This window comes from Hyla sarda, chromosome 6, assembly GCF_029499605.1.
Source record: "Hyla sarda isolate aHylSar1 chromosome 6, aHylSar1.hap1, whole genome shotgun sequence".
Lineage (NCBI taxonomy): Eukaryota > Metazoa > Chordata > Amphibia > Anura > Hylidae > Hyla > Hyla sarda.
Genome location: NC_079194.1, coordinates 230753725 through 230767224, shown reverse-complemented (window position 1 = coordinate 230767224; position 13500 = coordinate 230753725). Strand labels below are relative to the sequence as shown.

General features: G+C 39.5%; 1 protein-coding gene across 3 annotated transcripts in view; it reads right to left on the bottom strand.

Annotated features, from left to right (window-relative positions):
* Nucleotides 1-9001: 9001 nt before the first annotated feature.
* Nucleotides 9002-13500, bottom strand: part of KIF18A (kinesin family member 18A) — a 141620-nt gene continuing 137121 nt past the window's right edge. For all 3 annotated transcript variants that reach the window (XM_056526678.1, XM_056526677.1, XM_056526679.1), the window contains 2 exons: nucleotides 12130-12242; nucleotides 9002-9760 (listed from right to left, as the gene is read on the bottom strand). In XM_056526678.1, coding sequence (XP_056382653.1) covers nucleotides 9621-9760; nucleotides 12130-12242 — 253 coding nt within the window. In that variant the 3' untranslated portion in view covers nucleotides 9002-9620. The remainder of the gene's footprint in view (nucleotides 9761-12129; nucleotides 12243-13500) is intronic.

Sequence of the window (13500 nt, the reverse complement as noted above, 5' to 3'; positions counted from 1 at the left end):
GTAATTGTAACCACATTTAATATAGATTTCTTTTAATAAACATAATTGGACTAATAGAATATAACATTTTCATTGCGCTTTCTGTGTATTATTGGCAAATAAAACTATAAGGCAATATGTGGATTTTTTCCCACCAGGAACTCATATGCCCTCGTATTACATTCTCTGATGTCAGTCATCAGAATCTCCTTAGCTAAGTTCATTTAGGATGGAAAAAGCTCTTTGGTTTAAAACCTGTTATTTTATCAAACATGACAATATGGGGTTATCCAACGAACGGAATTAGAAAAAACAACACCTTTTTTTTTTCCATGTAAGTAATTGTGTGTATTAGATAGATAGCTTTTATAACTAACTAACTAACTATATATATATATATATATGTGTGTATATGTGTGTATATATATATATATATATATATATATATATATATATATATATATTGTAAATGATCTATAATCAGTGTTTCCCAACCAGGGTTCCTCCAGCTGTTGCAAAACTAAAACTCCCAGGCAACAAGAGGCTATATGGGCATGCTGGGAGTTGTAGTTTTGCAACAACTAGAGGCACCCTAGTTTGGAATCCAATTACATAGGACGCCTGGCTTACCAGAGAGATGCTGCAGTAAGCCAGGCCCCAGAGCAAGTTTCAGGCTCCGAGGTCCCAGCCTCAGAGGTAGTATGATCCAGGTCACGGAGGTAACGTAGCTGACTACAGCTCTGCTTCATTAGAGACAGACACACACACAGCTCTGCTTCATGATACAGACACACACACAGCTCTGCTTCATTAGAGACAGACACAAACACACACAGCTCTGCTTCATGATACAGCCACACACACAGCTCTGCTTCATGATACAGCCACACACACAGTTCTGCTTCATGATAAAGACACACACACACAGCTCTGCTTCATGATACAGCCACACACACAGCTCTGCTTCATGATACAGCCACACACACAGTTCTGCTTCATGATAAAGACACACACACAGCTCTGCTTCATGATAAAGACACACACACATAGCTCTGCTTCACGATACAGACACACACATACCTACTTCATGAGACACAACCACACAGAGCTCTACTTCATAAGAGACACAAACACTAACACACACAGCTCTGCTTCATACAAGATAGTTTGTCTCATCACACATCAAGATCTCTCCTGCTTCCCCCACATTTGACACTTCCTCCAAACACAGCGTCCACTCCTGTATCTCTCCCGCTAAAGATTTCCCCGGCCTCTAAGCTCCCTCACTCACTCACTCCCTCAGAGTTATCAGACCTTTCTTCTGTGCAGATGCTTCTAGGGGGCGTAGCTTACATGGGCTTAGAGACAGAACTGCCAGGCCCCACAAACTGCATGAAAGTCACATGGTCTCTGTCTCCAAGGGTGGGGGCCAGAGGCAGTTAGGGGAAGAAAGCCAAGACAGAGTGGATGCAGGATAGATAATTTTTCTGCATTTTGCCTGATTTGTGCTTTATAATGCTCTGCAACGGTGTATTAATTATAATTACTTGCTATGGAAGATATATTTATCATTACATGAGGAAATAAAATAAATTATATTTTACTTAACGGGACTACCCCTTCAATATTAATATACAGTGGAACTTTCTAAGGGACAGGCATAACCATGATCATGACACTTTTGTACCTTGTGAGCCACATTCAATTTAAAAAAAAGAGGTGACAGGAAAGCAATGCTCTCGTCCTCATATGTCGTTCTCATATTCTCCACCTTGCACTAACTATCCTCTGCACCTGCCTGCCTGTCAGCCAGCACTATGTCTAAAAGTCTTGGGCAATCTCTGCAGGCCGAGAGCAGCATGATCAGGAGATCTACTGAAAGTCCCATAGACTTACATGGGACTTCAATAAAAAACTGTCGCATAAGGGGGTGGTTTAGACTTAATTTTAACTCGGCTATATTTTTAACTCAAATATTGCATGAAAATATCTCCAGCCTTTTGTAAGTGATGCTGGGACATACATTGAGTTTAACACCTTAAGGACCAAGGGCCTACCTGTATGCCCTGTTCCCGCGCCCCTGCTACGGCTGACCCCGTGTCTAATGCAGGACATCCCCAATCTCTGTGATTCACGGAATTAACCCCTTAGACGTGGCTATCGAAGTTGATCGTCGCGTGTAACACGAAAAAAAGCAGTTCCCGGAAGCTCAGTTGGGCTGTTTGGGACTGCTGCATTGAAATTGCGGCGTCCAGAACAGCTGAGAGGAGTAGGTGAGTAGGGCTTGCTAGCGCTGGTGGGTGCGGGCTAGCAAGCGCTACTCGTACACAGTTCACACACGCCCACAATGTCCTCCGTTCCTTTGGCAACCCGGTCGGAAGTGACGTATCGGCACTTGCACTGCCAAATACGCGCGCTCCTGGCACGCTGTCACTGACCGCAGCAGCACAGTAAGAGACAGGACATCCACAACCAGCTTCCCAGAACTGAGCATATTCAACTCCTGGGTACCATAAGTGGACCTGAGGAAGGCATTAGGGTATGCTGAAACGCGTTGTCCCGAATTCTTTCAATAAAAGTTATTTTGTCCTGTGCTGCTCGAGTCGTCTCTTCATGTCTACAGTTGTGCAACGCCTTCGCTAAACCAGTTTCGTTTACTCATTTCGTCTTTTGCCTATCTCCATCGGTCACTACTACTGGTGTCCGATACCGGTAAGAGGGCAGCAACCAACTATCATAATACACTTTTACCCACGCCACTTGCTGCTAACTTCGGTGCAGCTTCCAAAAAAAGGTCGGTATATCACCTGGGTGTGGTGAAGGGTACACACCAGTGGATATACCTCATCAGGGAGCGCCCCTTGTATATTTTTATCTCTTCATTCAAGATTACATGTTGTAGTCCCTATGGGGACTACAAAAGGGTGTAGAAAAAGTTAATAAATGTGATCTAACCCCTTCCCTAATAGAAGTTTGAATCACCCCCCTTTTCCCATAAAAAAAAAAATGTAAACAAAAATAAACAAACATATGTGGTAATGCCGCATGTGTAAATGTACAAACTATAAAAATATAAGGTTAATGAAACTGCACGGTCAATGGCGTACACGTAAAAAAATTCAAAACTCCAAAATTGCATATTTTTGGTCACTTTGTATACCCTAAAAAAAAATAATAAAAAGTGATCAAAAAGTCCCATCAAAACAAAAATCCCTGTATGCGGAAAAATAAAAAGTCAAAGGGGTCGGAAAATGACAATTTTAAACATACTAATTTTGGTGCATGACGTTATAATTTTAAGTAGTAAAATAAAATAAAACCTACATAAATTAGGTATCCTTGTAATCGTATGGACCTACAGAATAAAGATAAGGTGTCAATTTTACCAAAAAGTGCACTGCATAGAAACGGAAGCCCTCAAAATTTACAAAATGGCATTATCTTTTTCAATTTTGCTCCACAAATTTTTTTTCTGGTTTTGCCGTAGATTTTGTGGTGAAATGATTGATGCCATTGCAAAGAAAAATTGGTGGCGCTAGAAGAAAAAAAACGCCCTCATATGGGTCTGTAGGTGGAAAATTTTAAGCGTTATTTTTAGAAGGAAAGGAGGAAAAAAAGAAAAGTGCAAAAATGAAAAAAGGCCCGGTTCTTAAGGGGTTAATATATTTATATATGGATATATGACTGTAATTTTGAAAATTTGCAAATGCATAGTTACAACTTATATGGTGAGAAACATGTGGCTACCGAGTGACTGGTTGGGGATCAATGTTCTAGCAGCTGCCATGTAATGCTAGGAATGAGTTACACAATATGACTTGCCTAGAAGATAGCAGGAGATCTGCACTCCATACCCCATAACGAGAATGTGAAAATAAAATGTTTAAATTTTTTGCAAATTTTATAAAAATGAAAAACTTGCATGGACATAAGTATTCAGACAGTTTGCTATGACACTTGAAATTTACACATGATTGGAAAAGATACAGCCCTGTGTTGGTCTCACAGCTGACAATGCATATCAGAGAAGAAACCAAGCCATGATGTGGAAAGAACTGCCTGTAGAACTCAGAGAGAGGATTGTGTGAAGACACAGATCTGGATAAGGGTCCAAAAAACATTTGGTACACTGAATGTTTCCAAGAGCACAGTGTACTCCATATAGTTAGAAGCAACTAGGATCTTTCCTCGAGATGACCAAAACCACCAAACTTAGTAAACAGGGGAGAAGAGCCTTGGTAAAGGAGGTGGCTAAGAACCCACTTGTCACTTGCCTGAGTTCCGAAGACTTCTCTGTGCAGACGGGAAAAAATTACTAAAGGTCAACCATCACTGCAGCACTCCACCAATCGGTGCTTTATGGCAGAGTGGCCATAAAGAAACCTCTCCTCAGTATAAGCTCACTTGAACTTTGCATAAAAAGCACTCAGACTGTCAGAAACGAGATTCTCTGGTCTGATTAAGCTTTTGGACTCCTATGCGTCATGTCTGGAAATAACCAGGCACTGCTCATGACCTGCCCAATACAATCTCGATAATGAAGCATGGTGGTGGCAGCACCATGCTGTGGAAGTGTTTTTCACCGGCCAGGACAGGGAGTCTGGTAACGTGTAGGAAAAGCTGAATGGAGCAAAGTACAGATAATTTTTTTTAACAAACACCTTATTCAGAGTGCTCTGGACCTCAGGTTCACCTTCAAAGATAATTTTGTGAATGTCTTCGAGTACCCCTTCCAGAGCCCTGACTTGAACCAAACCGAACATCTCTGTGGAGACCAGAAAACTTTCTGATAGTACTGTATACTGAGGGGATGACTAAAGAGTAGCTTTAAATGCAGTTTATAATAAAAAATATCACAGTCCTGTATACAGCTTGGGAATTACCACCTCTAGGATTTAGAATGTGTGTACATGACTGTATATTACATCACTTTCTTTTATCTACTTAATTCTGCTCACACACATAAATGGCTAATATTGCTAGTAAACATTCCTAACTTGCTACAAATCGCACATATAAAACTTTTACTGAGGTTTCTATATTAGGGATTCACAGTGGAATCCACCACACTATTTACATTTACCAGGTTTCTATATCAGATTACTATTTCAAAGGTATTCTCACATTTATGACATTCCATTTTGGCAAAATAATCCAAGTAAATCTCCATGTTTCCAATTAACCTTCCCAATATAATAAAAAAGATCTAAAGATAATTATGGACATTTATCAACGGGTTTAGTCAGGTTTTCTTTACTATAATTGTCGCAAAATTGTCGCAACTGCGACTACGCGATTTTTCGTGCGACATTTTGACTGGAAAGCGAGAAAAGCAAGTTTTCCAAAAATTAACTACGTAGTAATAATTTTAAAATGGACTACGGGTAGTCAGGTATTTATTAACTGCGACAGTCGCAACTGCGCAAAAAAAAAGGGTTAAAACAACAGGGTTAAAAATTGACTAAATTTACTCCAGCTCAAACATGGAGCAGAAAAAGCTACTACCAAAGTAAAAAAGGAAAACTTGCTTACGTGAAAGAAAATTATCAACAGGCTGAAACCAGTTGATAAAGAAGTCACACATAAGCAAAAAAAAAAGTAAGGAAAAAATTACTAAAAAAAAAGAATACATAAGCAAACATTGATAAATGTCCCTCATTGAGCTTCCAGTTTCTCAACTGAAGGTAGTATAAAAGGCTAGTGGAGAGAGGTTTCTTGGAAATTTAAAATTTGATACCTGGTCGTGTTAAGCTATGTTCACTCGGCAACTTTGCACAAATTCAGTTCAGTAAAGCTTGCTGAACGAAATTGCGGTGGAATTTCTGTATTTGCAGAATTCCACCAAAATTCAAGCCCCATTCACTTCAATGGGATTCTGCCAAAGAATTCTGCAAAATATAAGGCTAGTATTAATATTTTTGAGAAATTTCCACAGCAGAAATTCAACTGTCTGAATGGGACTGTGGGATCCCATTGAAATCAATGGGCAATTAATTATGGTGGAATTTCTTCCATGTGAACATACCCTTAACAGGGCTTACATTTTATATAGTAGAGAAAGTGCACAGGTTTAAACGGGCTATCCAGCATTATAAAACAGATGATTGTTTTCAAAAGATTGCACCAGATTTGTCTGTAAAGTTGGGTGTGGTTGTGCAGCTTAGTTCTATTGAAGTGAACGGAGCCAAGTTCTAATACCATACACAACTTTCAGACAGTTGTGGTACTGTTAGTGGTAGAAAATTGCTTGTTTTTCTACTGCTGGGTAACCCCACCTCTATGTGCTTTTCATAAAAACATTCCTTTCTTCAACTAAGGCCAAGGTGCAACTGCTATTTCTTCATCCCCTATAGCCAGAGTGACCAACATGCGACTAACCGAACATGGAGATGCAGCCAGTAGAAGATTTTCAGCGGTAACCGCACTCAGGGCCGGATCATCATTGTAGCGTCTTCTTTAGCCATATGCTCCCTGTCAAAAAAGGGGGCCCCCTGTTTATGTGCAAGTTCTGAGTGGCAGCAGGTCTCCTAAGTAGGCTGGATGCAAATAAGTCAGTGGACAGCATGCAGATGGGCATATACAGAGCAGCTGTACTGTTTCCTGCCTCTTGATACAAAGGTGTGCAGCACAGTACATGGATTTGGTGTGGAGGGAGTGCAAGATGCTCTAAGAGGCACTCTCCACTGCGTGTTGCAGTGTCTCAGCATCGCCAAGATGAATGTGTAGAGGTGTTATTGTGGTCACAGTAAACAAAAACAAAAAAATTGGACACTGCTGCCCTATAGCTAGATCCCTGTGTAGATCTTTCTATTTCTGACCCTACGTGCAGCATTGTTCACTATTAGAAATATAAATTTTTTACATCTGCACTCTCATGGTTTCTGGTCTAGGAATGGGGTGTGAAATTCTAAATATTTTTGGATTCCAGTCAAGGTTCGGAAAACTGGGTGAAAACCTGAATGTGCATGTCACTTCCGGTATCTCTGTAGGTAAATTTTATGGGATAAATACACCTTCAATCAATGTTACATAAACTAAAGCAATATGAAAATTAAACAAAGCTACAAGATATGATTATTAAAAATATCCTACTGTTATGTGACTACAGTGAGTATACATCCTGTGTGTCACTATGGTTATAGACTAACAAAGCCTAATATAGTCTGAACCTACAATCATAGTTAGCATGAAGTAAAGATTATTTTAAATCTAGACTATTTTTTTTTAAAGCAGCTTTGTTTAAAATTTTTACAATGAATTTTACATTCATTGGGGCATGTAAAAAAGAGTGTTTTCTAACCTTTGACCCAGAAAACAAAGACATGTAAGGATAAAAATACTTTAATCACAACTATAAAAATAATGTATTTAAAACATATTTCAGACTATTAACAGGAGACTATTTACAAGACACGGCTCTGTACACTTATAGTACGGGCGGAAAAAATATTTATAAACACAGGAAACAAATATTTACAGCTTAAAAATAAAAAAAGTGCTCATAATGATCATTCACAGAAACCATTAGTAAAAACCATGGCTTACAGGAACCTCTTAAAGTTGTAGATTTTTTTTTTCTTAAATTGGTGCTGGGATCTCCAGCTATAATGCTAATGCTTTTTACATTACCACAATGTGTGGGGAAATCCTGCCTGCCAATAAAAGCGTTTGCATGAGTAGTCTGTGTCTAACAATGCATTTTCAACGAAAGGGAAACAAAATGCACTTTGCTGAAGTAAAATGCCATGGAAAACATGACAGGGAAGTTTGAAATTTGTCAGTATTTTCTTAAGAACATCTGCTCTCTGTACTCTGTGCACCTTATTTGGGGATAGATACGAGAAGTGGGTATATACTATATGTGAGGAGGTATTATAACAAGGGAGGAGTCAGAGATAGGAGTGGAGATGGAATCTATAAGAAAACAGCGCCACTCTTGCCTATAGGTTGATTCTGCTATCGCAGCTCAGCTCCATTCCATGAATGAGCTGCAGTAACTGATAGAGCCTATAGACAAGATGCTGCTGTTTCTGGAAAGAATAAAAAGAAATATTTTCTTATATCAAATGGGGATCTCCGGCTTATTTGCAGGGTCCTCATACTGACCTTCTTTGGCTGACATGGGGAACACCCAGCAGTCAGTGGTGAATGTGATCAGCATTCCCATAAAATTGGTGCTATTGTCATCTCCTTGATCATAAAAAGCCACGTTTTTTGATTAGTCAAGATACATACAATAGCACCCAGTGATAGAATAGTAACATAAGATGGACTAAAAGGTGTATGATCTGAGAGGACATAAGTACTGGCTGTACAGTCCTTTAGATCAGATTCCCAAGCATGGTCCTTTAAGTACTCCAACAGGTCATGTTTTCAGGATTTCCTTAGTCTTTCATAGGTGGTATAATTGTGGTGATGCCTGATTCACTGACCTGAAATCATGTAAACGTGACCTGTTGGGGGTACTTTATGACTGCTTTAGATGATCAATTATGATAAACACAAAGTAATATAATTCCACGGGGTTCACTGAACCTTTCTTGATAAGCAGTAGAGATGAGCAAAGTTACAGTACTTCGATTCTGCACGAACATCATGGCTCGGCAGTTGCTGACTTTATCCTGCATAAATTTGTTCAGTTTTCAGGTGCTCCGGTGGGCTAGAAAAGGTGGACACAGTCCTAGGGGAGTTTCCTCCGGTGGGTTGGAAAAGGTGGATACAGTCCTAGGAGAGTCTCCTCCGGTGGGTTGGAAAAGGTGGATACAGTCCTAGGAGAGTCTCCTCCGGTGGGTTGGAAAAGGTGGATACAGTCCTAGGAGAGTCTCCTCCGGTGGGTTGGAAAAGGTGGATACAGTCCTAGGAGAGTCTCCTCTGGTGGGTTGGAAAAGGTGGATACAGTCCTAGGAGAGTCTCCTCCAGTGGGTTGGAAAAGGTAGATACAGTCCTAGGAGAGTCTCCTAGGACTGTATCCATCTTTTCCAGCCCACCGGAGCACCTGAAAGCTGAACTAATTTATGCAGGATAAGTCATCAACTGCCGAGCCGCAATGTTCGTGCAGAATCGAAGTACTGTAACTTCGCTCATCTCTAATAAGCAGTCCAAGAGCCTATTTTACTTTTTTAATCATGACATCATAAAAGTGACTCGCCTAAGAATAACGGATCTATAGTGTTTTGCCTAATACTAGACGTAATGAGGAAGAGCATGATGGAAGGATTTAAAAAGCACTGAGAAAATCCCTGTGTCATTCTCTGCCCCATTAGTTTCTGCACTAGGCATAAAGTGTGTCAGTTTTCATCTGGATTGCTCCTTTAAGGTTACATTCTACTTCCTTATTGGAAACAGATAACATCCTCTGCTACAAGTACACTGGAATGCCAGAAATTCTAAGCTCTAGTAAAACCACACAGACATCTTACAACCAAACTCTGATGGTGTTTTCCCTATGTAAAGACTTGACCACGTGTAAGGATGGACAAGGGTATAAAAAAAAAAAACAAGTAAAAGAAGCAACACATGAAGACATTGATTAGGATTTGCACTGTACAAATTATTCAGTTTTTTCTGTACATAAAATTTATTTTCAGTAAGACATGGCTTTCTAGTCTCTGAAGTGGAGAATGTGTTCCAGATGCACAAGGCTATTTTTTCTTTGTGGCTTGTAAAAGCTGCTGAGATGATCCAAGGAATGAAAAAGGTTTCCTTTTAGCACCAGCTAAGCTTCCTTCCGAAATACTCTTAGGCAGACGTCTTTGCGCAGTGTTGTCCCTCTTCGATAAGCCTACAAAAGAAAAAAAATTATTTGGTGGTAACATTGAAAGCATTAAAAGCTTCCTGGGAATAAAAAGTATTTATACACACACACACACACACAAAACATAGTCATTAAAGGGGTACTCCACTGGCCAGTGTTCGGAAGTAAATATTCCAAATGCTGTTTTCGCGCTGCGGGGGTCGGCCACACCCCTCGTGACATCACAGCCACGCCCCCTCAATGTAAGTCTATGGGACGGCCGACACGCCCCCTCCCATAGACGGCCGACACGCCCCCTCCCATAGACTTGCATTGAGGGGGCATGGCCGTAATGTCACAAGGGGCGTGGCCGACCCCCGCAGCGCAAAAACAGCTTTCGGAAGTATATGTTCCGAGTGGAGTACCCCTTTGACTTTGAAGGGGTTGAATGAAATTGTAAAAAAATAAAATAAAAATAAAAAAACACTTTCGAGAGACAAAGAGAGATAAAACAAAATTAAAAGCAGTCTCTAATTTTTTCATAAATACAACAATATCTGGTATTGCGGCTTAGCCTTACTCTAATGAATGGGAGAAGCAATACTTGATACAACTATTCGCTGTTGGGGGAATGAAACAACCCAGGGGGAGATTTATCAAAACCTGTGCAGAGGAAAAGCTGCCCAGTGGCCCATAGCAACCAGATTGTTGGTTGCTATGGGCAACTTTTGATAAATCTCCCCCACCATGTTTTATAATCTCACACAACCTTTTAATTCTGGAACAAATAAGACAATAAAGGCAATAAATAATATTTTATACATTTTAATTAAAATTAGATTGTTTAGTTTAGTTCAATTAATGTGCTCTGGAGGGTGAGCGTCTTGCCCCCTCAAAGAACTTTTTTGTGGTGTTTTTAAATGTTTTTAACTTGTTTGTTTTGTACTTATTGTCATACAATAAAATACTATCATGCTGTTCATTAGACATTGTTATTGTGATGTTTGGGTGTGCATTCTAACTTACAGGGGGAGATTCTCAAAGGATTTTGCGCCCAAAAAAAATCTATTTTGCGTCAAGATTTTGGCGCAAAAAGTATCCACCACATTTTCGAAGAGCTTTGTGCTGCAGTTTACACTGTTCATGTCAGTTTTGTAAAAGTGGGCGTGTCCACGTATATTGTCTGCTTTACATGATATTTTCAAAGGGGTGAGAGTCCCGTTTACATAAAAAATTTCACACCAGCTTTTTAATAGTGTAGAAATCACAGAAATCTGTTTTTTTGGGGAAAAGGTGTTAAAGTAATTATAAAAAAAAAAAAAAAAAATTATTATTGGTCACTGCACCTGCACTCAAATTTAAGCTCAGAAATGTTTTATTTATACAGTTATCGCTTGTCTGGGCACTAGTAACCATGGAATATTTGGTGAGATGTTCCCAGCAGAATTTTCCGGGATTGCGCAAAAATCGGCAAAAAAATCCAATATGGCTGCAACTAAAAAAAAATTTGGCGCAAAATATAAAAAGTGTCGCGCAAATGAATTTTCACATATTTTCAAGGCAGCAAAAGAGACCTTTGAAAATGTGGGGAAAAAAATGCGGAGAAAGGAGGAGGAAAGAAAAAAAAAGGTGTGAATAATATCGCTGGACCAGAAATGATGACAGTAGTTTTTGAGAATCTCCCCCACAGTGTGTCATGTTTGTGCTTTTTGGATCATCATAATATGGTATTGCAGCTTAAAGGGGTACTCCACTGCTCAGCGTTTGGAATGCTGGACCAAACGCTGGACCTGGCCCCAGCAGCTTGTGCCGTCATAACCCCGCCCCCTCATGACATCACACCCCGCCCCCTCAATGCAAGTCTGTGGGATGGGGCGTGACGGCTGTCATTTTGTGACGAGCGATAGTAACAGGAGAATTAGTGCACAAACTATTTCTGCCATTCATTCGCCCCTTCACAAAATAGCGAAACGGGTTAAAACGGCTATTAGAAAAATCCCATAGACTATAATGGGATTTTCTAATGACCGTTAGGGATTTTCGAACTGTCGTTTAACGGATGATTTTCAAGATTTTTATGACGGGTGTTTATAACACAGGTATTTTTATAGTATGAACGCAGCCTTATTCGAGTTCTTGGAATGCACAGGAAACTGGCAGTATGCTTAGTTTATCTTTGCACAGGATTGCAGAACAAAACGCCATATCACACGACAAGACAGAAAATAACCCACACAAGATCTTCTACAACAGAGAATTCTGAGGAATCAGAACATAAAGGACATATCAAGGTTGGAAAATATTTTAGATGACTGATTACAGCAACAACCATTAAGATGATAACCTGGAAATGTCAGGCTTTCATCAGACACTGAAAACTGAAGGATTACTATCATAATTTATCATTTCATGCTCACCCGCTGCCCTTTTCACTCTCACTGCTTTGCACTCGATGGGGATGTCCTGCTTGACACGTTTTGGTACAGGAAGTTGTACATTCTCCTCTTTTATAGCACTGCCAGCAGCAAGACTGAAGCAACAAGGAGAGAAATAAATCAGTATTCTGTATTTCACATGAAAAAGCACTACTGTATAGAGTAGGTACTGTAAAACAAGACAGAGCATGACAATGCTGTTCTCATTAAGACTAAAAATGTAAATTAAATAAATATAAGAAAAAATAAACTAAAATCAAAACTCTTATGTTTCCATCCACAGATCCATGTAAGGGCTTGTTTTTTTTATTTATAATTTTTTTGCGCAAACAATTGCCTTTTTTATTACATCACTCATTTTACCATAAAATGTACAGCAAACCCAAACATTTTTTATTTGTGTCAGGAAATTAAAAAGAAAACTGAAATTTTGCACATTTTGGGGGGTTTCGTTTTTATTTTTTTTTTGTGCTGTACACTATACCGTAAAAAGTACATTCTTTATTCTGTGGGTCAATACAATTAAAAAGATGGTTACATACTTTTCTATTATTGTACTGCTTTTAAAAAAACAAACAAAAACAAACAAACACTTTTTTCCACAAAATAAGTATGTATAAAATTGCCCTATTTTGACCACCTATAACTTTCCAATTTTTCCGTATACAGGGCGGTATGAGTTTTTTCTTTATACCACTATTGCGTATGTAAGTATTTGATCGCATTTGCTTATTATATATATTTTTTTAACCCTTTACGTCGTTCACTGTACGGAATTATTATATTTTCATAGATCAGACACTTATGCATGCAGCAATACCAAATATGATAAATTTTTTTAAAAATAAAATGGGAAAAAGGGGCAATTTGCATTTTTATTGGGTGTGGGAATCTTTCACATTCACATGGGGGACTATTTATAGCAATCATTTGATTGCTAATACTGTTTAGTGCTATGCATAGCAATGAGCAGTATTATCAGCAATCTTCTTTGGTCAGATCGATGTCAGAACAGAGAAGACGACGCTGGGGACGGATGGAGGCACGTAAGAGGACAGTGCCGCAGGAGATTAGATCAGCCATTTAAAGCGCCGCATTGCTGCAGTGATCTGTATTGATGACGGCATCTCAGGGGTTATTAAGGACATCAGCGTGATCGCGGATGTTCACCATTACCGGCGGGTCCCTGGCTGCATGATGCAAGCACCACTCCAGTTCTCGCGTCATGTATAGGATGTAAATGGACGTCCTGGTGCGCTAAGTCCCAGCGGATCAGAACGTACATTTACGTGCTATTTCCTTAAGGGGTTAAAGTGTCCTTGTCATTTGGAAAAACTTTTGACATGTCAGAGG